Source organism: Oryzias latipes, chromosome 4 (genome assembly GCF_053564925.1).
Source record: "Oryzias latipes strain Hd-rR chromosome 4, Olatipes_Hd-rR_3.1".
NCBI classification, from domain to species: Eukaryota; Metazoa; Chordata; class Actinopteri; order Beloniformes; family Adrianichthyidae; genus Oryzias; species Oryzias latipes.
Window position 1 is genome coordinate 5132942 of NC_136240.1, and position 27028 is coordinate 5159969.

General features: G+C 43.1%; 5 protein-coding genes across 16 annotated transcripts; 3 read left to right on the forward strand and 2 right to left on the reverse strand.

Moving 5' to 3' along the window:
* Positions 1–7: 7 nt before the first annotated feature.
* On the forward strand, positions 8–5238 carry LOC101171319 (vacuolar protein sorting-associated protein 4B). The gene is made up of 11 exons (XM_004067609.5): positions 8–289; positions 1119–1230; positions 1311–1455; positions 1921–1979; positions 2053–2172; positions 2260–2416; positions 2503–2651; positions 3877–3958; positions 4042–4261; positions 4347–4487; positions 4562–5238. Exons 1-11 carry the CDS (start codon positions 269–271, stop codon positions 4661–4663), a joined length of 1308 nt encoding a protein of 435 aa, XP_004067657.1. The 5' UTR covers positions 8–268; the 3' UTR covers positions 4664–5238.
* A 405-nt stretch (positions 5239–5643) lies between these two features.
* On the reverse strand, positions 5644–11298 carry plekhb2 (pleckstrin homology domain containing, family B (evectins) member 2). Of its 9 annotated transcripts, none has more exons than XM_020702937.2 (9): positions 11072–11298; positions 10924–11000; positions 10073–10109; positions 9512–9664; positions 9314–9416; positions 9175–9214; positions 8885–8968; positions 6701–6815; positions 5644–6618 (listed from the first exon to the last, which is right to left on the reverse strand). In XM_020702937.2, the coding sequence occupies exons 3-9, from the start codon at positions 10107–10109 to the stop codon at positions 6494–6496; spliced, it is 657 nt and encodes a 218-aa protein (XP_020558596.1). In that variant the 5' UTR covers positions 10924–11000; positions 11072–11298; the 3' UTR covers positions 5644–6493. The 9 variants fall into 9 exon arrangements, with proteins under 9 accessions (XP_020558596.1, XP_078801726.1, XP_078801727.1 ...); XM_078945600.1 differs by having other exon boundaries at positions 10912–11000; XM_078945601.1 differs by lacking the exon at positions 11072–11298 and having other exon boundaries at positions 10912–11065.
* Positions 10707–17087, forward strand: ing5a (inhibitor of growth family, member 5a). Of its 2 annotated transcripts, none has more exons than XM_011473730.4 (8): positions 10707–10930; positions 13192–13263; positions 13432–13598; positions 13698–13809; positions 13884–13983; positions 14087–14222; positions 14299–14360; positions 16051–17087. In XM_011473730.4, exons 1-8 carry the CDS (start codon positions 10894–10896, stop codon positions 16088–16090), a joined length of 726 nt encoding a protein of 241 aa, XP_011472032.1. In that variant the 5' UTR covers positions 10707–10893; the 3' UTR covers positions 16091–17087. The 2 variants fall into 2 exon arrangements, with proteins under 2 accessions (XP_011472032.1, XP_020558598.1); XM_020702939.3 differs by having other exon boundaries at positions 13887–13983.
* cep19 (centrosomal protein 19) lies at positions 16899–18536 on the reverse strand. The gene is made up of 2 exons (XM_023953978.2): positions 18369–18536; positions 16899–17651 (listed from the first exon to the last, which is right to left on the reverse strand). Exons 1-2 carry the CDS (start codon positions 18496–18498, stop codon positions 17308–17310), a joined length of 474 nt encoding a protein of 157 aa, XP_023809746.1. The 5' UTR covers positions 18499–18536; the 3' UTR covers positions 16899–17307.
* pigx (phosphatidylinositol glycan anchor biosynthesis, class X) lies at positions 18319–22698 on the forward strand. 3 transcript variants are annotated; one of them, XM_023953977.2, is made up of 6 exons: positions 18319–18455; positions 19222–19306; positions 19383–19518; positions 19640–19853; positions 22288–22391; positions 22483–22698. In XM_023953977.2, exons 1-6 carry the CDS (start codon positions 18449–18451, stop codon positions 22618–22620), a joined length of 684 nt encoding a protein of 227 aa, XP_023809745.1. In that variant the 5' UTR covers positions 18319–18448; the 3' UTR covers positions 22621–22698. The 3 variants fall into 3 exon arrangements, with proteins under 3 accessions (XP_023809745.1, XP_023809744.1, XP_023809743.1); XM_023953976.2 differs by lacking the exon at positions 18319–18455 and adding an exon at positions 18641–19148; XM_023953975.2 differs by lacking the exon at positions 18319–18455 and adding an exon at positions 18804–18995.
* The last annotated feature ends 4330 nt before the right edge of the window (positions 22699–27028 follow it).

Here is a 27028-nt window from a genome sequence, read left to right on the forward strand (position 1 = left end):
GCGATGATGGGACAGATGTCTTCCTTCACAGAGGTTCGGACTGAAGTTGATTGACAGCATCGTCGGGTCACGTGATCTCCGCGGAAATGGAGCTTTGGATGCGGAAGAATCAAACCAGGATGTTTTTTCTCTGCGTTTACTGTTGTTCTTTCATCAAACGAGTGTAAAAAAAGTTCCTGCCGCGTCAAAAAGCCTTCCGTTTTAAACCTTTGTGGGCTTCTCTGGAACCAAATCAGCCGCGTTTTCCTGACATCATTACCTGTTTGTGATGGCGTCCGGTAATTTACAGGTGAGTTTGACAAACTTCCTTTACCTGCTGCTTCTTCGTTAGCATGAAACGAGGACTTTTTTGTCCGGCTTTTAATAGGAAACAACCATTGAATCCAGTCTTCGTTTGGTCAGTAAACGATGACTGTCGGTTTCAAGTCTTTTGAAGGATTCTAAGCATTATTCAGCTGTAAGCGGTGAAGTTAGTGTCATGTTGGACACACAGTGTCTCTTAGGGACCGTCAACAAATTAACAAGTTCATGATATGGCGGGGATTTGAAGCCAAATCTTAGACTCTCTGCTTTGCAAAAAGAAATGGATTACTGTGAAACATTTCCCCAAGTTGTGTTCAAAGGATCCTATTCATTTTACTATGTTTTTTTTTAAAAAAATGGTTAATTTTCTGATGTGATCTAAGGAATCCACATAAATGCCGAATTGTGGCACCGACATGCCAACACCAGACACACCAAATTATTTTGCAATCACAGATGCAGAAAATATCAAATTATTTTTTATATTAAAATTTCAGAGGTTCTCAAATGAAATCTGGAATGATCCCAACCTAAAACCGACATCACCGCGGGACAGCTGTAACTCTTTTTGGTCAAATACTCAACTACTCCCGAGTTCCTTTGTGTTGCACCTGTGCGCAGGTGTGATCTGAAAGTCCTCACTACAAACCACACATGAACCTGTCTGAACCGTTCTTTCCAGCACATCAGCTTTGGCCCTGAAATCCGGGGTTCCGGGCCTGAATTCAGAGGATTTCTGTCGTCAGAAAGGATGTGGGCGTGTCTTTGAGGAGTCCCTGCTTCTTTTCAAACTTTGTCTTCATGTTTGTCCTCAGAAAGCTATAGATCTGGCCAGCAAGGCTGCGGAGGAGGATAAAGCCAAAAACTACGAGGAGGCTCTCCGCTGTTACCAGCACGCCGTGCAGTATTTCCTTCACGTGGTCAAATGTGAGCGTCCCCGACGGCGTTGGTGGGATCTGTATTTTTGCCTCTGTGCGCTTGTGAGCTCCATGGTGTCGTTGCTGCAGATGAGACTCAGGGGGATCGAGCAAAGCAGAGCATCCGGGCCAAGTGTGCGGATTACCTGGACAGAGCCGAGCAGCTGAAGGAATACCTGAAGAAGAAGGAGAACCAGGAGACGGCCAAACCCGTGAAAGAGGCGGGGGACAAAGGGTGAGAGGCATCGGGGCATTTTCCTGAGTATGGGGACTGGGCTTAATGAAGGAATTCATCCTTAATGAAGTGATGGTCAATGAAACCACGCTATGTCAGTTCACCACCCGTCAGTCATCCCCTGTAATTTTACAGGAAAAAAACAGCTTTTTGATCGTTTTGATGGATATTTTCTCATTTTAATATTGAAAGTTCCACCTTTCTTCACTCTAAGCCACAAGTTCAGTAAAAACAGTTTTTTCTTAATCTAACAAAAGTTTCGTTGGACAAAAAAGAAAAAAAAATGCATATGGTTGACCCCCATGGTATTGAACGGTAAACGGAATTGAATTGGGATTTGGAAATCCGGCTCCATTTAGGAATTCCTCAGAGACGAAGCTGCAGGGAGCCGGCGTGGAGCCCCCTCCCCGCTGATCGTCCCTTTTAAGCGTAGATTTAAAAATGACTTTTTTGATTTCATTTCAGAAGTGAGAGTGACGAAGGCGACAACCAAGAGAAGAAGAAATTCAAAGACCAGCTCTCAGGTGAGGGGAACGGTGGCGGCGGCTCCTCTGTCCCTGCGTGCGGCGCCGCTCACCGCTCCCTGGTGTCTTTCAGGCGCCATCGTCATGGAAAAGCCCAACATCAAGTGGAACGATGTAGCCGGCCTGGAGGGGGCCAAAGAAGCCCTGAAAGAAGCCGTCATTCTGCCCATAAAATTCCCTCACCTGTTCACAGGTACCCCCCCACCACCACCACGCCGTCCGGCCTTCCAGACACCGCTGCCACGGCTTCTTAGCAGAAATGCTGTTTCCATCTGTGCAGGAAAGCGAACTCCTTGGCGGGGGATCCTTCTGTTTGGCCCCCCTGGAACGGGAAAATCCTACTTAGCCAAGGCGGTTGCGACAGAAGCCAACAACTCCACCTTCTTCTCTGTGTCCTCCTCCGACTTGGTGTCCAAGTGGCTGGGGGAGAGTGAAAAGTGAGCGTTGAGTTCTTTCTGCGAGGACGAAGCCAGAAGCACGAGGACAGATCCATATCTCTCCTCTTACATTTCTCTCTCTCCAGGCTGGTGAAGAACCTCTTCGCTTTAGCCAGAGAACACCGGCCGTCCATCATTTTCATCGATGAGATCGACTCTCTGTGCGGCTCCAGGAGCGAGAATGAAAGCGAAGCAGCTCGCAGAATCAAGACAGAGTTCCTGGTCCAGATGCAGGGTGAGATTACGCCACCGAAAGCTGGGGGTTGACCCCCCCCCATGCCAGACCTTCTCTTTCCATCACTGTCTCCAAAAGTCTGATGGTCAGGGTTTGAATTGAAGGAGGTTTTCAGGCAGCGTCTCTGGGCGCCAAAAGCTTTTTCTGCGCTCCCCTGGGACCCCCACTTCCTCATGGACGGAGGTCGGCGGCCCCTCCCTTACTCTCTCCCGACTTCCTGCGGGCTGGGTGGGTGGTTGCCTGGAGCATGGAGCGGGTCTCCCTTGGGGGGCCCTGGCTCGTGCCTGGGGTTGGGAAGGGGGAATCCCCGAAACCCACGGGTGGTGGTGGGCTGCTCGTCTAGGGCTGGGGGCGGGCAGGGCCCACTGACGGGGGCAGAGAGCAATCCTCCTGGCTGGGCTGGGGGCTGCTCTCTCCGTGCCCCTATGCCTCCCTGCTCTTTGGCGTTGGGTGTCCTGGACTTCCCGGCGGCTGGATTCCCGCGATCTGCTGTACCATGCCGGTGTGGGGGGGCCCTGGCTACCGCTACCACTTCAGCGGGGGTCTTGTTGTGGGAATGACCGTAGAATTTCCCTCTTTTTACATTCCATCATCCACCTCAGCAGAACATAAACACCTGAGCACAGGTGCTATCTCGCCTTTGCACAATAGTATGTGTGACTGAATGAAATACTTTACATGTGTTGGTTTGTGTGCACATGTGTGTGTGTGTGTGTGTGTGTGTGTGTGTGTGTGTGTGTGTGTGTGTGTGTGTGAACATGTTGACAGGATTGTATGTGAAGATTTTTGGTGCCAACAGGTACGTTTGTAACACATGAATATGTCTGTGAAGAGTAATCCACTTCTGTAATCATCTTCCAGATTTTCTTAACTCCCCGTTTTCCTCTTTTCTTCTGCGCCCTTACCCCCCCTGTCTCCAACATCCCCCTCTTCTTTCCTCTTCTTCTTTTCTGTCCGGTCCAACGGAAAAAAAAGAGACACGTGTAATTATTATGAACAAAGTTACGACTAAATTACTAAAGGGGTTTACATGGATAAACCCCTGGTGTGTCCGAAGATCCACTACTGTTGTAACAGTAAAATGTGTCCAACACAAAACGCCTTCAGCTCCTGTCTGTCTGCTCAGCTGTTGGTCAGGATAAGTTTAAAAAAAAAAAAGTGTTTTTCGTGCCTCAATGAAGTTGTGAAAAGTCCCTGAACCGCTGTGGTTCTGGCCTTTTCTTAGGTGTTGGAAATGACAACGAAGGAATCCTCGTCCTTGGAGCAACAAATATACCGTGGACGCTAGACTCAGCCATCCGAAGAAGGTCAGTCATTGACCATCATCCTCTCCCCCCTGGAGGTGGAAAACAGATGAAATGCTTTCCGTCTAAAGCCAAGTCTCCTTTAGGTTTGAAAAGCGGATTTACATTCCTCTGCCAGAGGAGCATGCTCGCTCCTCCATGTTCAAACTCCACCTGGGCTCCACCCCCAACAACCTGACGGAGGCGGACTTTGTCACGCTGGGCAGAAAGACGGACGGTTACTCTGGAGCAGACATCAGCGTCATAGTCCGGGACGCCCTGATGCAGCCTGTCAGGAGGGTTCAGTCCGCCACTCACTTCAAGAAGGTGAAACCACGGAAACCAGACTTACTCACTTTTCAAAAGATGTGCACCAGCTTAACGTCTTCCCCGCTTTGACACGCTGACTCAGGTCCAGGGCTCCACGTGGAACAATCCTGGGGTTGTGGTGGACGACTTGCTGACGCCGTGCTCACCCGGCGATCCGGGCGCCATGGAGATGGCGTGGATGGAAGTTCCTGGAGACAGACTTTTGGAGCCGATTGTGTGCATGGTGAGTGGGCACTCAGCTGCTGGTAACCACGGGGACTGAGGTTTGACTGTGATTTGCTGGGTTTTCTCGCACAGGCGGACATGCTTCGCTCAGTGGGCAGCACCAAGCCCACGGTCAACGAGCAGGACCTGGAAAAGCTGAAGAAGTTCACCGAAGACTTTGGTCAGGAAGGCTGATGCCGCTTTGGGGCAACACCAGAGCGGCTGGCACCTGCAGAGGCTCCTGTTTACGTTTAAAGCTCTTTCCTCTCAGAAATCTTTATGAACAGGTATTCTTGTCACCGTTAGGTCAACAGTTGGAGGAAAGGTCATTTCCACGAGGAATCTGTTTTTCTGACACTAAGAACGCCGCCTCATGGAAGGTGGCTCATGTTGCACTTTGAGACTTTTTTCCTAGTGAGTCATGGGGGGTTGGGGGTCTTCTTTGAACTTATTTACTCAGTTTCTCTGTAGAACTACAAGCAAAACCTTCTGGGTTTGATGAGGGTGACTGAAAGGAAACAGCTACTCTTTATGTGAGGGTTAATGGCCGCCGAGGTGTCCGTTATCAGAACTTAACGGACGACATGAAAGCCAGAGCCGTCACACGGTTGCTGCCGTACAGTCATTTCTGATAATTGTCACGTTGAAGGCCATCATCCCGCTGATACCACGGCCACTTAAGAAATGAATATTCAATAAATTTTTACTACTGTATTAATGTTATTTTTTCGGTTTAAATCGCTTCTCACAAAATAAATGGACTGATGGGTGGTGCTGTGTGTTGTTGTGGTAACGGCTGAGCCGGCACTGACCTGGACTATAGCGGCAAAGGAAACTGATATCTATGCTGATCGTTAAAGCAGCAGTCCAGAGAGAAAGTTCACCTCTTATCTCTTGTTGTTGTCCAGACGATGAAGCAAAAGGTTGTTTTACAGAAGCCAGCGCAGAACATTTAAACTATGTGAGCGGGACTTCTTTTGCAGGTGTGCATTATCACTTTTTAATGCACACCCAGCAGCCAATCAGAATCCAGTATTCACCCAGACCATGGAATAAGGATGCTTCATTGCTTCCGCTGAATGGACAGACCTGCTCTGACATTAGAGCTTCTTCATCTACGCTCGTGAATCTCATCGTGAACAACTTTCAGGGATGATAAATGAGACAAAAACAAGTTTGTTACTATTTTTATTAATCACACATTTCATGAACTCGTTTCAGACTCAGGAGGAGTTCTCCAGGCAGAACGCCGTTTAACTTTAATCCACTTTTGAAAACAAAAGGCCATAGGAAAAGCTCTATGTTTTTTTACCTCAAATATTAGCTTTTAGCATTGCTAATGCACAATCATGAACCTTAAGCACCCCTATATGAAACACTGTTCCTGGGGCCTAAACTGCATTTCTAATAGAATAAATGAATACAATTCAATTGACGTGAAAAATGGAAGGCCTTTATGAGGAAACATGGTTGAGAAGATGTTCACGCTAACATACGGATCTAAACGGCAGAAACCATTATTTTAAACAAAAACAAATCAACAGCTGCTAATGAGAGGAAAGCACCAAAGGATGCACACGCTCAGAAAATCTAATGGTAAGGGTAATCTTTTTACCCTTACCATTATCAGATGGCTCCATAGTGAAAGGTAGCATTTGTGTGAAGTTGTACGTGTTGGTTTTAAAGGCTGCATTCACCATGAACAGTTAGCAAGGAGAAGATTCACAACAAACCTGCATGGGAGTAAACAAAACCATCCAGACTACACACCCACTGTGCCCACTGTCCAGGACAGTGACAGAAATGTGCTTGAGAGGACCTAAAGTGTGCATACATAAGGAGTGTTTCCTGTCTTTTAGAAGTCAGTCATGTTTTTGTTAAGACTGTTCATGTTAAGACACGTCAAATAGGTTGCCACACAGCCAAAGTGCTTCTAGTATTCAGGACGTATGCCTCCACCTGTCACTCTTCTCAGACGTACCCCCACAGACTTCATGAAAGTGAGCGGACGCATGTGCAATAACTTTAAAAGACGGAGAAGAGGGATCCCAGAGCCAGGCCAGTGGCTGCTCCGGCGAGCATGCCCAGAGCCACGTCTCCGGCGTCCTCACGCTGCCGCTCCCGAATGACCACATGGTTCACTGCAGCGCCTGGGAAACACCACAAAGGACCGGGCTTACTGCCACCCTCTCTCATCTGGAGCTGTAGCACGCATGCCGTGTAAAAACTCACCTTGGTACTGATATGGATAAGCAAGGCTGTATGGTGCCCCTTCAGCAGAGTACACAACCTGTGTGGCGTTATGAGGAAGAGCCGTATAATCTCCATACGGGCCTGGAGCGTAAACCTGGACAAGAAGTGAGCAGAGATTCATGAAGCAGCATCAGTAAAATGATGATCATCTGCATTCAATCAAGACGTTTAACCGTTTGCCTCTAATCTACACATAGGTGGTTTTTTGTTTTTGTTACCTTTTCTGGTCCACACTCATGTAGGGCATTAAGGTGTTCTGTGTTTCTCTCTAAATACCTTGGAACTCATGCGCACCATTGTTGTTTGTCCAAAAAGGATTTACAGACAATAGTGTCTGTACTCAAGTGAAAATAATGAAAGACTGAACAAATGATGCATCGAGGAGCCGTTGAACGCTGCAGTAGTTCACCAGCAGGTGGCAGTCAATCCCAGCTTTAAATGGTCTCTTTTCCGTACCTAGTCCTTAACCCTTGTGCTATCCTAGGCACTTTAACATTGGGAGTTGGGTCATCTAGACCCACTAGACAGTGCTCTGAACCTTTTTTGATTTGTGATCTTCACTGGTGTCCATGGATTACATGAAATCTTTCCACCTTTATCCACCTTTGTCATGGTAGGGAGAACACGTCAATGGAAGGGTGTAGTCATCTAAGATAGCACAAGGGTTAAAGCAGGGGTGCTCATTACGCCGGGTCGATCTTCAAGGACATGAGGGTAGATCGCAGGTCAGCAAAGATAAATAACCAAAAAAATAAAAAAAGTACTTCTAAAAAATCCGTCAATCATCAAAATCCTCACCGAGAAGTACAGGACTTGATTGACATGCAGAACGGCCAATCAAACATCCTCTGAAACATAACACACTGCACATGTGTGATTAAATTCACTGAGCACAAATTCTGTCATTAGAAAGTCGCTTTGCGCCCCGGAGCACGTCAAGTCCCCGGCAGAAGACCACTCCGGCCCACTGGAGTGTTTATAGAAGCCCCGACCGCCCCGCATGTCTCTTCCTGCTTCCGTAGTTCCCGCCCAATGGATCCGAGCTCACCAACACAGCAGTGTATTCCGTGGCACGTGCTTGTCACGGAGCCAGCTGGCTTTAGAAATGCCCCGCTCCCCCCAGACCATGGTTTACAGCAGAGCATGACATACGACAGTCACTGCTTTCTGTTTTTGTAATAAAACGCACCCCTGCCTTCAAATGTTTTGTCTGTTTTATCCATTTACATGGTTTCCTAAAACTTCCCATTCCTCCTAAAGCCAAAGAAGTCCACTTACAACCTTTTCAGGTATTTACTCTTCCAAGGAATTGCTCAGAGAACGGTTTGGGATTCCTGAAAATTGTTGGACTTTTTGTAATGAGGATATGGAAACAACTGAGCATCAATTGTGGGCGGCCGCGGTGCAGCGGTAGGGCGGTGGACCCATGATCATAATATTGCACGTTTGATTCCCGCCTTGCACACCATGTGTGGAAGTGTCCTAGGGCAGGACACTGAACCCCACCTTGCCTCTGGGTAGGTTGGCGCCAGCGTTTGGCAGCGGCGCCGCCACCAGTGTGTGAATGAGTGTGGGACTGTAAATCGCTTTGGGCCTTGTACGTAGAAAAGCGCTATATAAATATTCGCCATTTACCAATTCTTTGAATGTTTTTACTCTAATGTCTTTTGGGACGATATACATTATTGGCTCTTCCCCAAGATTCCATGTTTAACAGATTTTTCTATGAAGGACATCATTTTTGGGTTTATTTTAGAAAACAAAACCACAGAAATTATTTTAAATGTTGTCATTATCCTGGATAAATTCTGTTTACCGTACACAAATGTCAATTCCTTATAAATCAAACTATATTTTTTCACATTTCATAAAGAACTTTGCTTTTATTTTTCATCTGTAAACTTCATGGAAAATAAGGTTTGCTATGAAACTCTAAAGTATCACATGTAATTTACAGCTTTTTGATAAGTTATTGATCATTATAATGCCCATGTATCCCCCTTCTTTTAGGTTTGTATTTTTTGTTATTATTTTGTGATTGTTGTTTACCTTTTTCTGTGCCCGTTCTAATTGTAATTTTGGCTGTGAGACTGTAAACCTCAAGTTAGTCTCTTCAATAAATAAAGATTTAAAACAAAAATGTATGTGGTTTCCTCCTTTTACCTGTGGATGGGCGTATTCCGAGTAGGGGGGAGGAGCCGATTCCATGACTTCCTGTGTGAAGCCGACCTGCGGGGCTGCAACCACCTACACACGTCAGAGCAACAAAGGTTTCCCTTAAACCGTAACTCTGTCAGAAACGCCAGACAGAAAACGCTCACAGGTCTAAACTACAAGCTTCTGTTCCACTTGATCCCATCTGATTTCGTGTTCATTTTTAGATCAAATAAAAAAAAAAAAAAAAAATCAAGCTTAGTTTGAGTCTAAACGTATCAGACGATGAAAAATCTTACCATGTTAATCCTGGCATCTTGAAGCGCCATGGTCCATGCTCTGTGTTAAGAAGCAGGAAAAGACGTCAGTCTCACTAAAAGCTTCTCCACAGAACCCAAGAACTACATTTGATCAAAGGTGACACCTAAAGAGTCTTACAGAGCATCATCTGCACTGTCAGCACACAGGCTGATGACACGCCCGTCCCTGCACACTATCTGCAGCAAGGCATCACGGGACTTCCCCTCCGGGGGGGTCAGATCTGACAGGAAATGCAGGAAGGCCCACAATAAAAAAACTCAACGTTTAACTTTAAGGGTCAGCAACTGTCACAGTATCGCGGATGCTGAAATTCACCCTGGCATGCAGCAGAGTTGCGGATGTTGATGCAGCTGACTCTCATGTGGATGTCATCCTCCATGTCCCGCCTCTGCTGATCATTGTAGAACACCAGGCGTCCGTCAGCCCATAGGTCAAACCAGTTTCTCTTCCAGCGGCGCAGGATAGTACCTGCGATGAAAAGAAGCAGCTTCCATCAGCATCTGAACCTCTTTTTTATTACAATTAAATATAACTAATTGTCCAAAACATACAGAACAATAACAATGAGGATGCACATGCATTACAAAACATACATCACAAAAAATTAAAAATGTTCCAGGGCAATATTTAATTATTACTGTTTTGTTCTAATAAGATTCTAATTCTTTTGTTGTTACAGGGATTATTTTTAGAAACTTTAGATTTGTGAATATCAAACTTACCAAATATAATAAATTAATTTTCATCTGAAATTTGAAAACAACGTTGAAATGTATAAAACATTTTTTGTAATATTTCAGTTCCAAAATAGGTGACTCAATGTGTCTAGCTGCTCTTTGGGATGACCTGCATAGGCCGCGCATGCGCGTGACTCACTCTGTCTGTGAAGCCAACCGCTCTTCACCACAGCCATCTGAGAAGACACAACCAAACATGCTGGAAGTGAAACTCAGCAGAACCCCAAAAACGGACTAAATCGACAACAAGGCTCGATGTGACCTGAAATATGTTAGCAGTAGCTACAACTTCCGCTTTGACATGTTACATACATTCTACTAGATGCAGAAAAATTTCCCCAAAGCCGCATTTTAGCCGCAGCGTAAATTTAATACCAACAAAACAGTTTGGAGGCTCAAGCAGTCATAGATGCTATATGGTTGACGTACGTACGTAACCGCGCGTGTGACTCGACAATTCGTCAAAAGGCAAAAAATAATTTGCAACCAGCACGAGATGAGAAGCTTCTGGAGCGGACGGAGGGACCTGCCTGTTCCGTTAGCCGGACCGGACGGACGGACAGAGAGGCTGCAGGAGCCCCGCCCACCGAGACGTTTGTTTTGAATGACGCAACGCACCAGCTGACCGAGCTGGAAAGTGCTGGTAATCTGAGCGGGAACGCGCATGTGAAGGTCTCGCTTGGTCTGCGGGGTGGTGGAGCTGCCAGATCTTCGGTCGGTTTCCCGGTGTTTGGAGCGGAGCGCAGGTCGACTGTCTGCGGAAATACCGTCTAACTACAATCAGTCGAATGCTCTGGAGACGAGACGGGAAGAGAAAAGTTTGAGCGGCGGCGGAGCGGAAGTCCTACAACGACAGGGACCGACGGGCGACCCGGAGTTACAAAACAAACTTAGCGTAGCTTGGTTTGGCTAGTAGTTTGGAAGCTAAAGAGCGCGCGGGAGCCGAACTCTCCGTCAACAATGGCTACTGCTATATACCTGGAGCACTACCTTGACAGTGAGTATCCGTAGAAGGTCCTGGAGGAGTTTTGGTTCGGGCTTCTTCGGTCTTTTTCGTCGCCGTGTGGCTGCGGGTAGTTTAGCAGACGGTAAAGACTAAAGTGTGTGGTAGTAGCACACCTAAACTGATTATACGTACATGTTTGTGACGTCACTTGGGTTGACTTGTGATGGCTTCACAGATTCACGCCGGAGCAGAAATATACTGAGACGAAACCCTTTTAGTTTAGTATTTCCATTGGAGTCACGTTTTTATTTATCTATTTTTATTATTGAGGGATTTTTAACTCAAGAACTGTTTTTCAACCCCGCGTGAAGGCGCTTCCGTTTGCTGCCGGGACTTCATGATGTGCAGCCTGTGCAAACCGCCTTTTTGGTTACTGCGCAGGCCCGGTGCCCCCCTGACTCCACGCCCTGCAGACGAGCCCTTCCAGCTGACGCTGGGTGGCGCTAGAGCGCTGTGCATCCTGTCAGCCCCACCATGCTGAGCACGACCATGATGTGGAACAGGGGCCACCTACATCCTTAGAGCAGCGTTTTTTAACCAGTGTGCCGTGGGAGATGGTCATGTGTGCCGTGGGAAATTGCCCTCATTCACTGATCTAAAAACATTTACCATCTCCAGGATTTCAGCTCAAAAGATCGGATACGTCTCAGATTCAGGACCACATACCCAAGGGGCCTGGGTCACATTTGAAAAGATGGGATCTGCGTCGTCCAGACTGTCATGAAAAGATCAGATACAGGTCACAGGGGGGCAAAAAAATCGGAATTGGGTCGTTTCAGTCTGTGGTGTGAACGTAGCCTTTGACGTCTTGAAACCACAACGAACACGCATCAAACAGTTTTTAAATATTTTAACTTAACTTTTATTACATCTTTTAGAAGAAACAGCTGCAGCTTCCAGCTTTTTCTGCCACAATTATCACAGAAATGCATGTGAGATTGTGGAGGGACTGTACATCAATACAGACTAAGAGTTTCTCCCTTTTCTTTATTTTTGGATGCTGGTGTGCCGCGGGATTTTTGTCAAGGTTTAAGTGTCCCGTGGCTCAAAAAAAGTTGAAAAACACTGATCTAGAGAGCAAGACTAGAGAAAGCCAGAAGGAGCTGCATTTCCAGAAGAAAATGCAAGGTTTTAACGTATATTGCTTAATGAAAATGAAACTAAAAGGGTAAGAATGGGCACAAAATAAAAAATTAAATAAAGAAATGTTCAAAGTTGACCATAAGTAAAGTAAAAACGGCAAAATAATAAAGATATTTTTGTGAAAAATGCCAGACAAGTTTCTGCACCCAGGATTCCCCATGTATTTCAATGGAGGCAAAAATCATGGAATATCTGGAAAAGTTCAAGGATTTGAAGGACCAAAAGTCATAACTGGAAAAAGCTGAAAGAGCTGAATAGTTAAAATAGCTGAAAAATTGTAGAAGGAGATAAGCGGCCAAAAATGTCAGAAGATACTATGATAAAGAAAAAAAGAGAAACAGGAAAATAATGGGTTTATTTATAGCACTTAACCAATAAAAGAAGAGAATCCAGACGTCAACATAAACCTCTATGCGTGGTCTTTCAGCTACAGCTTGTTTGAGAAGCCATAACACACTGATGTATACATCCCTTTGAAACTTCAAATGTCTTTGAAAACATGTTTTTGGTGGCGGATCTTTCTTTATTTCTTACTCGTTTTCCTGAGTCCTGGTGGAAAATGCCAATTAATCGCAAATTTATCGATGTATCGTGATTTCAAGCTGTGCAATATCCATATCGCAAAAGTCAGCGACAATTTCAATAAATGGTAAACCTTAAATGTGCTAAAACAATCTTATGGCAACGTGAACTATTTAATGAATTGAATAAATCTCTTTATCCATTTGACCAATCAGATGGAGCCCTTCCTGTTGTTGACCAATCAGATGGAGCTTTCATGTTAGATGTTGCCCTCTTAATTAGACGAAGGTCATTTGGAGAATAATTTGAGGTATTTTGACCCTTATTTAAATTATACTTTGCAGTGAAATGGAAACGTTTTTGTTGTTTTGCTATTTGTTCATTTATCGCAAGTTATATCGTCATCGAATATTGATCACTAATATCCCATATTGCGGGTTTTCCTCATATCGTGCAGCCCTATTTGATACTATCTGTTATATTTGGTGACCGGCTGTTCTGGGGCAGAACAGGCATGTCTCCAGGGGAAACTACCCAATGTCTGTCCAGCGTCATGATCCCATGTCTCCCTGTGTTTACTTCTCCAGGTATTGAGAACCTGCCGTGTGAGCTGCAAAGGAACTTCACGTTAATGCGGGACCTGGACAGCAGAACTGAAGGTAGGGGTTTTATCCATTAACCTTTTAGCCAAAGGCGACAGAAAAGGAACTTTTAGAAGATGATGGCTTCTTCACTGAAACCCATCATCTGTGGTAGACATAGAGGTTTTTCTGCTTTCCTTTGAGTTGTCCGTCGTTGTGGCTCAAAACATTTCTGCTCCTCTGCAGAAAAGAAAGGAGAGATTGACAGACTGGCAGAAGAATATATATCCAACGTGAAGAACCTGGCTTCAGAGCAGAGAGTGGAACATCTACAGAAGATTCAGAACGCCTACAGCAAGTGCAAGGAGTTCAGTGACGACAAAGTTCAGCTCGCCATGCAAACGTATGAAATGGTGAGCCTTCATGACACGCCTGACAACACGCCACCTTTTTCCTCTCAAGCATGCCTTGTGAACAGAGCCGTTTGAAAGACGTCTTCTTCTGTTCTAAAGGTGGACAAACACATCCGCAGGCTGGATGCAGACCTGGCCCGCTTTGAGAACGAGCTGAAGGAGAAGCTGGAGCTGACCGGCTACGACAGCACCGACAGCAGAACCTTGAAAAGTAAATCCTCCCGCTGGAACCTTCTCGGCCAAAGTTTGCATTGGGGGGCTTATTGTTTGTGACGTTTGACTCAGAAGGTGACTCACGGGGGCAGCGGGACAAGCGTGGATCCAGAGGACGGGGAAAGAAAGGTTCTGACGACGACTCTCCCAAAAAGAAGAAGATGAAAATCAGGTAATGTTGGTTTTTGTAAAGCTCGGGGGGCTCTCACGGTTTTTACTTTCCTCTTTTCATCTTTGTGTTTTTCGGCACACCCCTCCCTTCATGAATGTTTCAGCCAAGACTTGAGCGACGCTCTCCTGCCAATGCAGCCGTCAGACGTTCTGGACATGCCAGTCGATCCCAATGAACCCACCTACTGCCTGTGCCACCAAGTCTCATATGGAGAGATGATTGGATGTGACAACCCAGATGTAGGGTTTTTTATTTGTATATTTTCTTTTATCCTTAAATTTACCCACACTTGATCTCAACCTGTCTTTTTGTTAGTGTCCCATCGAGTGGTTCCACTTTGCCTGCGTTGACCTCGCCACTAAACCAAAAGGAAAATGGTGAGTTGATCCGTCTAACCACTTCAGAATCAAGTTAACCCACTTCCCTGTGGTCGGTTCATGATCTTCTGAGTTCTCAGATAGTTGAGACAGTCGCTGTGGTTCCACGTGCAAAACGTCTTTGATCGGATCAAAGATTGGATTAGAACTGAACTGTGTACATGGCTCAGAATAACTATATCTGATTATGACAAACGTTTACATACGCCACACTTTTTGTCAGAATAAATGGACATGTGCAGGACTGTAGAAAATACCGGAAACTACTGTACAAGAATAAATATTGAGTTCTGTTGTAAACAAACAAAGCTGCAGCGTAGAGCGAGAGGATCTTCTAAACGTGGGAATAAAATCAGCCTTTATTATTTCTGAACATGCCGGTAAACATGAATTCACATGATTGGTGACACGGTTTCTCAGGACTGGACTGCATTTCGGAGACACGGTTCTCCTGAGTCCGGACTGCGGTCCAAAGCCTCCTCCAGAGCGCACACCGTAACAATGCGCCCTCCCCTGTCCGCAAACATGAAGCTACAAGTCCGGCTGCTCTGCTCAGACCAGGGCTCAGCAACCTGAACCTCTCAAAGAGCCATTTGGATCAGTTTCCCACAGAAATGAAAGCACAGGGAGCCGCAACACTAGGGGTGTTAGAAAAGATCGTTTCGCAGATATATCGCGATAGTTCTTTGAGAGACTCCTCTAGAGCGCCATACCGTCTACGCATGACCAAAGACAGCGATCACGGTCACAATAAACTGTTTGTATGCAGCACGATCAGATCAACAATCGGCATAACCCACCTATTTCAGTCGGAAAGAAATTTTGATCCGAATGAGTCTGATCAGTACTGAGTATTCCGAACAGCGTGTTTACATGATGGCTGTAACCGCAGCTAGAGATCTGCCCTTTTAGCAGATGGCATATGATTATGTTGGATTGAAAAACACTTGAGTGGGGTCTTTAGTGTGAAGTAGTAACACTTTATGCCCCCACCATCATAAAGGAACCAGGTTTAAATGGTAAGGGACTCTCTTTCTCCAACACAATAAAGGCGCCCCCCCCCCCTTTTTTTTTTACATGCTACCAGCCAGCTGTTTCAAGCGTGGGAGTTCTCCCAGGGAATCTGGCTTTTTCCAACAGAACGCTTGCATGACAAAGCCATCTGCCGCTCAGCTCCTGCATTTAAACGGAACAAAACCTCTGGATGATTGAAGGAGTGACAGGTTTCTGAAGCGTTTGGTGCGAACGGCAAAAGAACAGAACAACCCCAATCATACTCATGTTTCCCTATGGAACCAGCATTTTCAGTGTGAACTAGCTATAGTTAAAGCTCAATAACATCTAGTTCCACAATCACAGCAACAGACAAGACGTTAGGAATGTTTCATAAGCCTCAGCCAGGTGGATGAAGCGTTAGGACAGAGCGTTCCAGAGTTTGGGAATGCTTGATCCTCTCTGGTTCAAAGAGAAATCCCCAAAAACCTGACCTGCTGGTCTCAGTCTTTCTAAGACGGTTTGTGAATGTTTTTTTTTTTTAACAGCTACAGTTTTGATTTTGTTTTGGGGTCTGAACACTGTTGGTATGTCAGGGGGAAGCTGCATTGCTCCTTACGGACAAATAACTGATTGATCATTTGAATGTTCATCTCATCGACTGGTGTCTAAACTCTGTCTTCCTTTGACATGGCAGGTTTTGTCCGAGGTGCACCCAAGACCGGAAGAAAAAGTAAAAGTTACTGTCAGGAATGCTCAAATGTTTTGCTTTTATGAAATAACATAGCATAGTCACGTGTGCTTACAAATTACCAAGAGAACGGTAGGATTGTTGGGCTTGATTCAGATCAATCTCCTTCCCCATACTGGCTTCATGGTATATCCACAGTGGTTTTAAAGTAAACGCCTTCTGTGCTCAGGGCGAGGTTAGAATACAATCTGGTGAGTAATAAGCTGTGTATGTATACCTTTCCACTCGACTTAAAAAAGTTTAAATCCCACATTCTGGTTGAAGCATACTTGAAGTGTCGGCTCCTGAAAAAACGCTTTTTCTAACCAGAAAGACGATGCCTGCTGAAAAATGTCAAATCTAAACAATGTTAATCTAAACTGCAATAGTGGGGAAAAAAAGGAATGATGTTTTTTTTTTTTGTTACTACCTCCTTTGGATTAACATTTACACTGCAGTTAAATGTGGTGCTTAAAACAAGTACTACTTCTGTTCTTTTTCAATTCGCTCACACCAAGACAAGCACAAAGTTAGAACTCAGACTGTGTCCAAGTCAAAACGCCTACGACATTTTTGAATGTATTGTGGTACTGTGGGTGTCTCCGGTCACCTGAATATGAGGTATTCAAGCACTTTGAAGAAAGTACCCTGAAGAAGTATGATCCTGCAGGCTGGGTGTGATCTGTAGTTCATGAACCTTTGCTGTAACACGTAACCATTGAAAAGTCTGTCGGGCCAATAGAGATGGAAGGGAAACACTGTCCAACCTTCCATGGAACTATATATTTTATACAAGTCAATATTTTGTAGAAATGTTTCCAAAGAGATTTGTTTTATTGTTGAAATACTACTATACATTCAGATTTTATTTAATAGAAGTTTAGATTCTTCCTAATGTTTGACTGAAAATCATGTTTTGTAAGCCACAAATGTTTGAACCAAAGTTTATGTATTTTCTTCAACTCTGTATTTTATAACAAATAAATTTTCACTGGTAATCACAATTTCGGTCCTTTTAGTCTTTATTTGTGTTGCATTTCAAGACGCTGCTGTTGATTCACTTCCCTTCATTCGGTCAGTGGTAACTTTGACAAGAAGGGAGCTTGAGATAATTTCTTCTGACGTGTTCTGGTTTACAGTCATTGGATTAAATGGAAGATGTAGAGGCCTATGGAGATTTTATTTTAGTGTGATTTTGGAGTTGGTGTTCCTTGGCGGGGAGCTTTAAAATCCGTCATCTGACTCATCCCAGCTACAGTTCTCCTGAGGGGCCTTTTCAAAATCCACCTCCAGGTCATAAACAAAGCCTGGATCATCCTTGTGCTTCCTATTTCTCTCAAACTCTCTGTCCATTTGAGCTTTTTTGCGAGCTAGTTCCTTGTCATCTAGTTTGTTGAGGTCCTCGTCCGGGTCCAGGTGGAAGGTGGAGAGGCTGTGCTTCAGGCTCAAACCACGTAGGTGATCCTGGAGGAGGATGTGAAGCTTCTCTAGTTGGCCCTGGGAGACCGCCTCCAGGTAGTCCCTGTGCCGAGGGTGCTCCTTCAGCTGCTCTGCAGCCATGCAGCAGTCTGGAGTCAGAGGAGACACGGTGAGGAAGACGGCTCTGATGTTTTTTTTTTTTTTTTTTTTTTACAACTTTATTGAACAAAGCATAAGCATACAAAATCCAGCATCAAAGACTCAGAAAGAGCATCAGCAGTGATAGTCAATGTCATCAATCCAAACTTATTGAATCATTTCAAGAAGAAAAAAATAATAATAATAAAATAATCAGAAATATATCCAAAATAGAATATGCTGATAGAAAAATAAATTATCTTAAAATATATAAAAGGGGATTACAAAATAATGATAATAATAATATTTATAATACAAAGTTTTCTTAGAGGAGGGGATTACCTATCAAACAAAAAAGCACAAATTATTTCAGTGTTACTTGCTTTGGGTGTATTAATTTTTTTTATATATTCATAAAACTGGAGCATCTCGAACTTAAATATGGTGAAGTTGGGAGTTGTTTTTTTATTCTGCACTTATGAATGTAAAATTTGGAAAGGAGAAGTAACAAATTAATACTTTTTTCTACTTTTTTATCATCCGAATTAGACGGCTCTGATGTCAGGAGGCCTCAGCATCATCATGCTTACGACAACAATCAGGACCCCAAAAGAAATCACTGCAATGGTTTGGGCTACAGAAAGACTAAGGCCGGATCATCGTACTTTCTTTATCACACTGTTTCGTTAATTTATAAAAATCACAAAATAATGTTGTTGCTTTTTTACCTGACAGCTTTGTAAAGTTTCTTATGGGTATTACTCTTTTCCGCAGCTTTTTGGTCTCCGTATTTACATAAACTAAAACTATGGACGGTGGGTTAAACCGCACGCCGCATCGCTTTGCCTCAAAACGCATCTCCTTTGCCCCAAATGTATTTATTTGGTCTTCATTTAAACACTTCTAGCGCAGCGATGCGACTTAGCTAAATAACATAACTAGCAGCACAGAGGTAGAAGTGTTGATGCTCGGTAGCCTACCACCAACTGCTAACACGAAGGACTTCGCTTGCGCCTGTTTAGAATTCCTCAATGTTTACTCTTTAAAATTAATTGTATATATAAATAATGGTTATGTTAAATATGTGTATATTTGTTATCCCATGTCAAAGTTTTTGTTTTGTTTATTATGCGGATGAAAACCGCGAGCCAACGTGTTTTTAGACAGGCACAATTGTAGCCATCCTAAGCTTGCTAAGGGTCCTTCACAAAACACTTCCTGAAACACTTTCTTGATTCGAATAAACGAACATTCAGTATTTTATTTAGTGCTCATTTTACTGGAGTTTTTAATGTACTATTTACGCTTTTATCTTTTTTTCTGTTCAGCTCCGTGTGTTTGTTTGCTCAAAGAGGGTAAGCAATGTAAAACGTCCTGCCTCGAAAACACGGTGGTGAATGATATAATGATACATGTACAGATAAGTTCTCTCAACCATACATTTTAATTGGTAATGCTATTTCTGACTAAATACATCTCAGTTGGAATGTGGAACATGCATATGAAAGGTTATTAAACAAGCTTAAGTCAGAAAAAAAAACTGAACAGAATAATTTAAACGTCGTTTTTGTTTATTATTAGGAAATGGTGATCAGGAGCCCTGCTTTTTCCTGAAAGGCCTCCAACCCTCGTTGTATGTGGAGCTCAGCCATAAGGGCTTTCACAGGTGCTTGGAAACACGTGTTCAGAATCAGTGAAACAAGTGTTTCAAATGTTGTGAGTCCTTTCTTTGTGCTGTGCAGGGAGGTGGTGACCACCGTTGAGCTTGGCAGTGAGACTCCGGCGGATGTCAGAGCTTTGTTGGTTTACAGGTGGCCCAGGGACGTCTATGTGGACCCATATCAAGTTGCATCTCTGAGTCATCAACGTGGCTGGCAGGTTGAATCGAAAAGATCTCTCAAGTTTAATTTACACTGAGAATTTAAAATCTCCAAATTAATGTTAAATGGTGTTTTTTGTGTTTTACTGAGGTGCATGTTTCTGTCTCTATCACTAAAAGATGTTGTTTAATACCGCTATCGACCTAGAAGAGCCAGCCCACAGGACTTCAGAGTTTTCCACCTACGTGTTTCCCTCCCATGCCGGACCAACTCCCAATCCGCTAAAAGTAACAATTCCTATTCATGGTCGCTACCACAAGCCCTCCTTTGATGGGAAAACCTTTACTCCTGTTCACATTGAACTTCCTGAGCTCCTGCTGTGGACTAAAAAGTGTAAGATTCTAAGTTTACTGTAAAGCCGTAGAAAATTCACAATGTTGAAGGACATTTTTAAAGGACTTTGTTTTTGATTTTTTTTTCTTTACACCTTGCTGCTTCAACTGCTTTAATTAGGGGTTCAAAAATTCATTTTAACAGCAATTAGATTCATGTCATAATCTTTAGTTGACGGTACAATTCAATGTTGATCTTCTTCCTTCTTTTCCTTTCGGGTTTGCCCTTCAGGGGTCACAACAGCAAATCGATTTCCTCCATTTAACTTTGTCTTCTGCATTCTCTCCTCCAACACCAGATACCTTCATGTCTTCATTCACTGCATCCATAAACCTCCTCTTTGGTATTCCTCTAGATCCCTTACAGCTCCAGACTCAGCATCATTCTACCAATACATTCACTGTCTCTCCTCTGGACATGTCTGAAGCATCTCAGCCTGGCCTCTCTGTCTTTATCTCCAAACTTCTATCATGTGCTGTCCCTCTGATGTCCTCATTTCTGATCCATCCTGGTCCCTCCCAAAGAGAACCTCAGCATCTTCATCTCTGCTGCCTCCAGCTCTGCTTCATGTCTTTTCCTCAGTGCTACTGTCTCTAGGCTAAACAACATGGCGTGTTGATTCTACAGCTTTCCTTTTATTTGAGCTGAAACTATCACACCTGACACTTTTCTCCACCCATTCTAACCTGCCTGCACTCACTTCTTCACTTCTTTTCCACATTCCATTACACTGGACTGTTGACCCTAGTTGCTTAACCCTTGTGCTATCTTAGATGACCCCACCCTTCCATTGACGTGTTCTCCCTACCATGACAAAGGTGGATAAAGGTGGAAAGATTTCATGTAATCCATGGACACCAGTGAAGATCACAAATCATTGAAGAAAAAAGGTTCAGAGCACTGTCTAGTGGGTCTAGATGACCCAACTCCCAACGTTAAAGTGCCTAGGATAGAACAAGGGTTACAACTATCCACTTTTTTTTTTAATAAATCACTCTCACACACTCCGACCAGTTTCAGGCTGTTACAAACTCTGATATAACAGATAAAATGGGAAACCAATGGTGACGAAGATTTTTTTCCAAGCACTGAGCCGCTGTCACCACCACGCCTCGTCAAATTTGCGCCCCGGACAATTGCCGGTATTACTTGTGCCTAAAACCACCACTAGCGCGCGCCCCCCCTGGCATTGCATCGGCGCGCCCCACTAATTGAGAACCACTGGTCTAGTTTCAACTACTCTTTCCCATAACTTCATTGTGTGGCTCATCAGTTTAATTCCTCTGTAGTTGCCAGAACCCCCTTATGCTTAAAAATGGGCATCATCACAATTCTCCTCCATTCCTTAGTCATCTTCTCACCACCTAAGATGTTGTTGAAGTTTCATCTCTCCTAGACACTTCTATACCTCCACCCGTATATCATCAGCACCACATGCCTTTCCTCCTCTTAGCTAGCCTCTTACTCTGTATACACTCCTGCACCTCCCCGTTTCACCACTTATTAACGTTCTTTCCTGATGACATACCAAGTACACTCCTACCTGTCTCCCTGATCACATTAGCTGTAGTTATCCAGTCACCTGGGAGTACCTCCTGACCACCCGGAGCCTGTTTCAACTGCTTCTTAAAAGTCATGCATCATTCTTCCTTTTTCAGCTTCCACCAGTTTATCCTCTTCTCTGCCTTTTTGCTTTCTTTCTTTATCTTCTTCATCACCAGAGTCATCCTACACACCACCCTCTATGCTGTCTGGAAAAACTCTCACCTACCATAACTTTGCAGTCACTGATCTCCTTCAGATTACACCGTTTACACAAGATGTAGTCTGTCTGCCCATCACCTCAGTTTCCTGCACCAACATGTCCATTGAAGTCTGCACCAATAACAACTCTAACTTCTAGGGATGCTCATCATCACTTCAGCAAGGTCCAACTAGAAATTCTCCTTCTCCTCCAGCTCACATCCCACCTGTGGGGCCTACACACTAATAACATTAAACATCACACCTTCCATTTCCATCTTCAAACTCATCCTTCTGTAGTAGGAGATATTTAATATAACCAACACTAAGGACTTTCCTCTTCCATCTATTCCTACGAACACGCCTTCCTCTTCTTCTTCTTAAACCAACAGTAGTCCGATTTCCACTAGCACCCTGTCGGTGAACAGCACCGATGGCAGTTATGTTAACCCGGTACTTGACTGATCCAGTATGGATATCATAGTTCTGATTCGCAGATTTGGTTTAAAAAAGATTTTACGTCTGATGTGCTTCCTGACACAACCTTCTGTGTTTATCCGGGCTTAGGACCTGCACAACAGACCCTGACTTGAGCCCCTTGTTGTTAAATGGTGGCTAAAAAGTCAAATGGTAAAAAAATAAATAAAACAATTTTGGACAGTATCATTTGTTTTCATTTTTTTCTATTTAGGCACTCCATTCCAAAGGTTGGAGCCACACACTGTCCTGGATGCTCCGTGCACTGCCAGCAATACCAGCATCTGTTCATGGGTTAAAATCCAGAATCCAAACAAGGTTTGGACAATATTGCTCCCAACGTTTGGCTTTTTTACAGAACCCCTTTGTTTCTGTGCCGTTTATCCAGAATACACATCGTCTCTTTCAGAACTCCGTCCCAATGAGTTTACACCTTCCAGTTGGTGATGGATCTACAGTCAGGCTCATTAGCACTGGGACTCTTGTAGTTACACTTATCTGCTGTGTTGTTTTGTGTCACTCCATGCTGAAGCATCAACTCAGATGACTATCATGGTTCCATGTAAAACTGTATCTTGTGTTGTAAGTTAATTAATAAACAATATTATGACCAAACATATGAAAATACCAGGATTTTGTTTGTCAGTGGTCTCAGAAATAACTGTTTAACAAATACACGTGCCTTAATGATTAATAAAAAAATGCTTTTTTTTTAAGACATTCTTCAAGACTGTTAATATTTTTCCTTGATTTTTAACTCGGGATGTTGATGAATGCCTTTATCTGTAAGAAAAAAAGATATCCAACTAATTGTACATCTGTTTTGAGCATCAGCACTCATTCATGTTAACATTTGGGCTGTATTTCTATGGAAGTCCTGTCACCCAGAATTCAAACTTATGATCATTTCTCTATTGACAATTCAATTTGCAACTTAAAAAATACCTTTTACATTCCAACTTCATGCTTGCAATTTGAAAATGGATTATGCGATTTAGAAGTGTGTGTGGATTTTTAAAGGGTACTCTGTTCTAAAACATTGATGCCACAGATTTACTTATTTGAATGCAACTTTACTTGAAATTGATCCTTTAAAATTAAATGTGTTTATGTGCAGGAGTCAGACAATTCTCTGATGGTTATAAATGTAGAAAACATTCAAAAAGATCCCAGGAACAAAGTGGGATCATTTATTTTCTGTTTATTTTTGTAACTGTTTTGTCTGTCATTTGTTTTTGAGGTTAGTTTAGTAATGTAAACTTTAAGAAATGTACATTTTGAATCCTTATACAGTATTCCCAAAATGTTTCCATCTAGATAAATTGATACGTGCACAATATTACCAAAAGTATTCTCTCACCTGCCTTATTCCTGCCACCTGAAGTCCCATCCATTCCTAACCCATAGAGTTCAGTATGATCCTGGTCCACCTTTTGCAGCTATTACAGCTTCAACTCTTCTAGGAAGTCTGTCCACAAGGTTGAGGAGTGTTTCTAGGAATTTGTGACCATTCTTCCAAACAGCATTGATGAGGTCACACACTGATGTTGGTGGAGAAGGCCTGGATCTCAGTCTCTGCTCTAATTCATCCCAAAGGTGTTCTGTGGGCTTCAGGTCAGGACTCTGTGCAGACCAGTCCAGTTCATCCACACCAGACTCTGTCCTCCATGTCTTCATGGACCTTGCTTTGTGCTCTGGTGTACAGTCATGCTGGAAGAGGAAGGGGCCGCTCCAAAGTGTTCCCACAAGGTTGGGAGCATGGAATTGTCCAAAATGTTTTGGTATCTTGAAGCATCCAAAGTTCCTTTCACTGGAACTAAGGGACCAAGTCCAAGTCCTGAAGAACAACCCCACACCATAATTCCTCCTCCACCAAATTTCACACTCAGCACAATGCAGTCCCAGATGTACCGTTGTCCTGGCAACCTCCAAACCCAGACTGGTCCATCAGTTTACCAGATGGAAAAGTGTGATTCATCACTCCAGAGAAGGTGTCTCCACTGCTCTAGAGTCCAGTGGTGGCGTGCTTTACACCACTGCATCAACACTCCAAGCCACACACTTGGTGATGTGTGGCTTGGATGCAGCTGCTCTGACATGGAAACCCATTCCAGAAAGCTCTCTGCATGCTGTGTTTGAGCTAATCTGAAGGCCACATGATGTTAGGAGCTCTGTAGCAACTGACTGTGCAGAAAGTTGGCAACCCCTTTGTACCATGAGCTTCAGCATCCTCTGATGCCTCTCCATCAGTTTACCATTTCATGTCTGAGTTGCTGTTGTTCCCAAACTCTTCCATGTTGTTCTGACAGAGCTGACAGTTTACTGTGGAATATTTAGGAGGAAATTTCACCAAAGGAATTGTTGAACAGGTGACATCCAATGACAGTTCCACACTGGAATTCACTGAGCTCCTGAGAACAGAACATTCTTTCACAAATGTTTGTAAAAACAGTCTGCATTCCTGAGAGCTTGATTTGATACACCTGTGGTACGGCAAAGAGATTAGGACACCTGATTTCAGAAAATTTGGATGGGAGAGTGAATACTTTTGGTAATTTAGTGTACATGAATACATTTTTATTTATACAAAAAATAATAATATAGGGGCTTCCTCAAGGACATAGCATCCCTACAGAAGTGATCCAAAAATAATTCAGTTGTGGTCATAAATATAGTCCATCATCTGATTGCACATTCTCTCGTCCCAGATGCGTAATTGGTTGGTTGAAACATTTGTATAATTTATATTGGCCTTTCAAAAGGCAGAGGAGGTGCAACTATCAAATTCAGCCAGGTGCAACCCGCTCTATTGAAAGACTAAGAGATTGAATTCATCTTTTGGACTTTTGGGTCGGAAAAAGCGTGATGCCCTGTAAATGAAAATGCAGTACAGCAGGGGGCGCTGTCTTGCAATTTCATTCAAATTTGAACACAAAAACATCATGGCAAAAACAAAAAATGCAACAGACTTTTCGGTATTTCAAAGTCCAACTACAATAATTTTTTTTATCTATTTTTAAAGGGTTCCCAGTGGTCTTTTAATTATGATTATGTTGTTTTTTTGTTTTTAAACCTCGGGTTTTTTAGACATATTTTCTGCAGAGTGAAGGGAGTTCATCAGAAATTCACATCTGAGCGGTGGGCGGGAACATTGGCACGAAGTAAGCCTTTCCTCATTTCCCATCATCCCTTTGTTTACACGCTCTCCCGGTAGCTTACAGCCCCTCAAAACCCCATGCTAACATTAGTGGTACAACAAAAATGGCGTGCCTTATTGTTTTTTAATTGAAATATAATCATTATAATGATGCAAGGCACAGCTCTCCACAAAAAAATAAATAAAAAACACATACAAAAACATATAAATCTTTTAGCATAAATTAAATTTCAAGGATATTAACAATCTGAACCCTAGATCGGTAACGATTATGTAGCAGATTTACAAATGTTATCAATAAAAGGATTTGAGTTCTGAATACATTTCAATGAGGTTAAATTCAGTCCTGATCCAGATTTCTATGGAAGCGATTCTGTAGCATAAATAAAAATAAAAGTCAAAACCAGAAATGCTTTTTCATTTTCAAAATGAAGCAACATTTTTTGACTCAAAATTAAGATAAAAAAGCAATCCACCAAAATGCTTTTTCCTTTTCTTCTTCAACGCTGCTTATTCTGTCACTTAATTAAAATAATAATGAAAATGGTATTTGACATTTCATTTTCAGAAAGTTCTCTGGTAAATATGTGGCAAAATTCATTTAGAAATGTCTAATTTGACAATTAAAATGGATTAACAGAAATGCTTTTTCATTTTCTAAATATAACTCCATCAAATGACTCAAAATTAAAATGAAAAATAAATCCTTCAAAATGTTTTATCATTCCTACTTAAAAACCGCTTATTCTGTGTCATAATTAAAATGAAAATGCAAAGAGGGGATCGCATTTTCATTTTCACATGCACCCTGCGAACATTGTCGCATAATTCAATTTGAATAAGCATTTCCAGAGGGGAGGCGGGGCGATGACGTCAGTGCTCTCTCCGTGTGTCCGGCACATGCTAGGAGCAGTGTAGCTTTGTGTTAGCGGCAGAGAAGAGGGCTTTGTGACGGCTGTGCACTCCTGATGATTTAACACAGCTTCTCAGGACAACGTAGCAGCGTTTCCGCGGTCCACCTTTGGATGCACCGCGGTTCGTGGAATGTTCCCCCCCGACTAGCTTTGTCTTTGGACCAACCGCCTTCGCATCTTCGCAGATCTGTTTCCAATTTGTGTTTCCAGTGGACACCACTGGAAACACAAATTCATGTGATGGTTTAGAGTTTCTCAGATCTGCGTAGCAGCACTTCCACCTGTGGCGATCTGCTACGTTGTCCTGAGAAGCTTTTCATTTTAATTATGACACAGAATAAACGGTTTTTAAGTAAAAATGAAAAAGCGTTTTGAAGTATTTATTATTAATTTTAATTTTGAGTCATTTGATGCAGTTACATTCTGAAAATTAAAAAGCATTTCTGTTAATCCATTTTAATTGTCAAATTAGACATTTCTAAATGAATTTTGCTACACATTTACCAGAGAACCTTTTGAAAATGAAATGTCAAATACCATTTTCATTATCATTTTCATTAAGTGACAGAATAAGCAGTGTTGAAGAAGTACGGTAAATGAAAAAGCATTTTGGTGAATTGCTTTTTCTTTTTAATTTTGAGTCAAGAAATGCTGCTTCATTTTGAAAATGAAAAAGCATTTCTGGTATTGACTCATTTTTAATTATGCTACAGAATCGTTTCCACAGATTCCTGGTCAGACGGGGAAAACAAAGACGTTCATGGATCTACTTGTCTGACAGTGGATGATCTGAATGGAGCAGTGAGCTTGTAGCAAATGGCATTTCTTCATCTGATCTTGATTTACCACAATTTGAATATAGAAATACTCAGAATATGTTAAAA

Bases quoted from the DNA above. Each gene is read 5' to 3' on its own strand.
- LOC101171319 (XM_004067609.5), top strand. From the start codon at position 269: ATGGCGTCCGGTAATTTACAG. The intron at 290-1,118 runs GTGAGTTTGACA...GTTTGTCCTCAG, and splicing joins TGGCGTCCGGTAATTTACAG to AAAGCTATAGATCTGGCCAG. The intron at 3,959-4,041 runs GTCAGTCATTGA...AGTCTCCTTTAG, and splicing joins GACTCAGCCATCCGAAGAAG to GTTTGAAAAGCGGATTTACA.
- plekhb2 (XM_004067611.5), bottom strand. From the start codon at position 10,599: ATGCGCGTTCCCGCTCAGATTACCAGCACTTTCCAGCTCGGTCAGCTG. The intron at 10,110-10,362 runs GTACGTCAACCA...GTGTCTTCTCAG, and splicing joins TCACACGCGCGGTTACGTAC to ATGGCTGTGGTGAAGAGCGG. The intron at 8,969-9,174 runs GTAAGATTTTTC...TGACGTGTGTAG, and splicing joins AAGATGCCAGGATTAACATG to GTGGTTGCAGCCCCGCAGGT.
- ing5a (XM_011473730.4), top strand. From the start codon at position 10,894: ATGGCTACTGCTATATACCTGGAGCACTACCTTGACA. The intron at 13,599-13,697 runs GTGAGCCTTCAT...TCTGTTCTAAAG, and splicing joins CCATGCAAACGTATGAAATG to GTGGACAAACACATCCGCAG. The intron at 14,361-16,050 runs GTGAGTTGATCC...TTGACATGGCAG, and splicing joins ACTAAACCAAAAGGAAAATG to GTTTTGTCCGAGGTGCACCC.
- cep19 (XM_023953978.2), bottom strand. From the start codon at position 18,498: ATGCGTTTTGAGGCAAAGCGATGCGGCGTGCGGTTTAACCCACCGTCC. The intron at 17,652-18,368 runs GTAAAAAAGCAA...CTCTGACTCCAG, and splicing joins AAACTTTACAAAGCTGTCAG to ACTGCTGCATGGCTGCAGAG.
- pigx (XM_023953975.2), top strand. From the start codon at position 18,932: ATGTACTATTTACGCTTTTATCTTTTTTTCTGTTCAGCTCCGTGTGTT. The intron at 19,519-19,639 runs GTTGAATCGAAA...TATCACTAAAAG, and splicing joins GTCATCAACGTGGCTGGCAG to ATGTTGTTTAATACCGCTAT. The intron at 19,854-22,287 runs GTAAGATTCTAA...TTTTCTATTTAG, and splicing joins CCTGCTGTGGACTAAAAAGT to GCACTCCATTCCAAAGGTTG.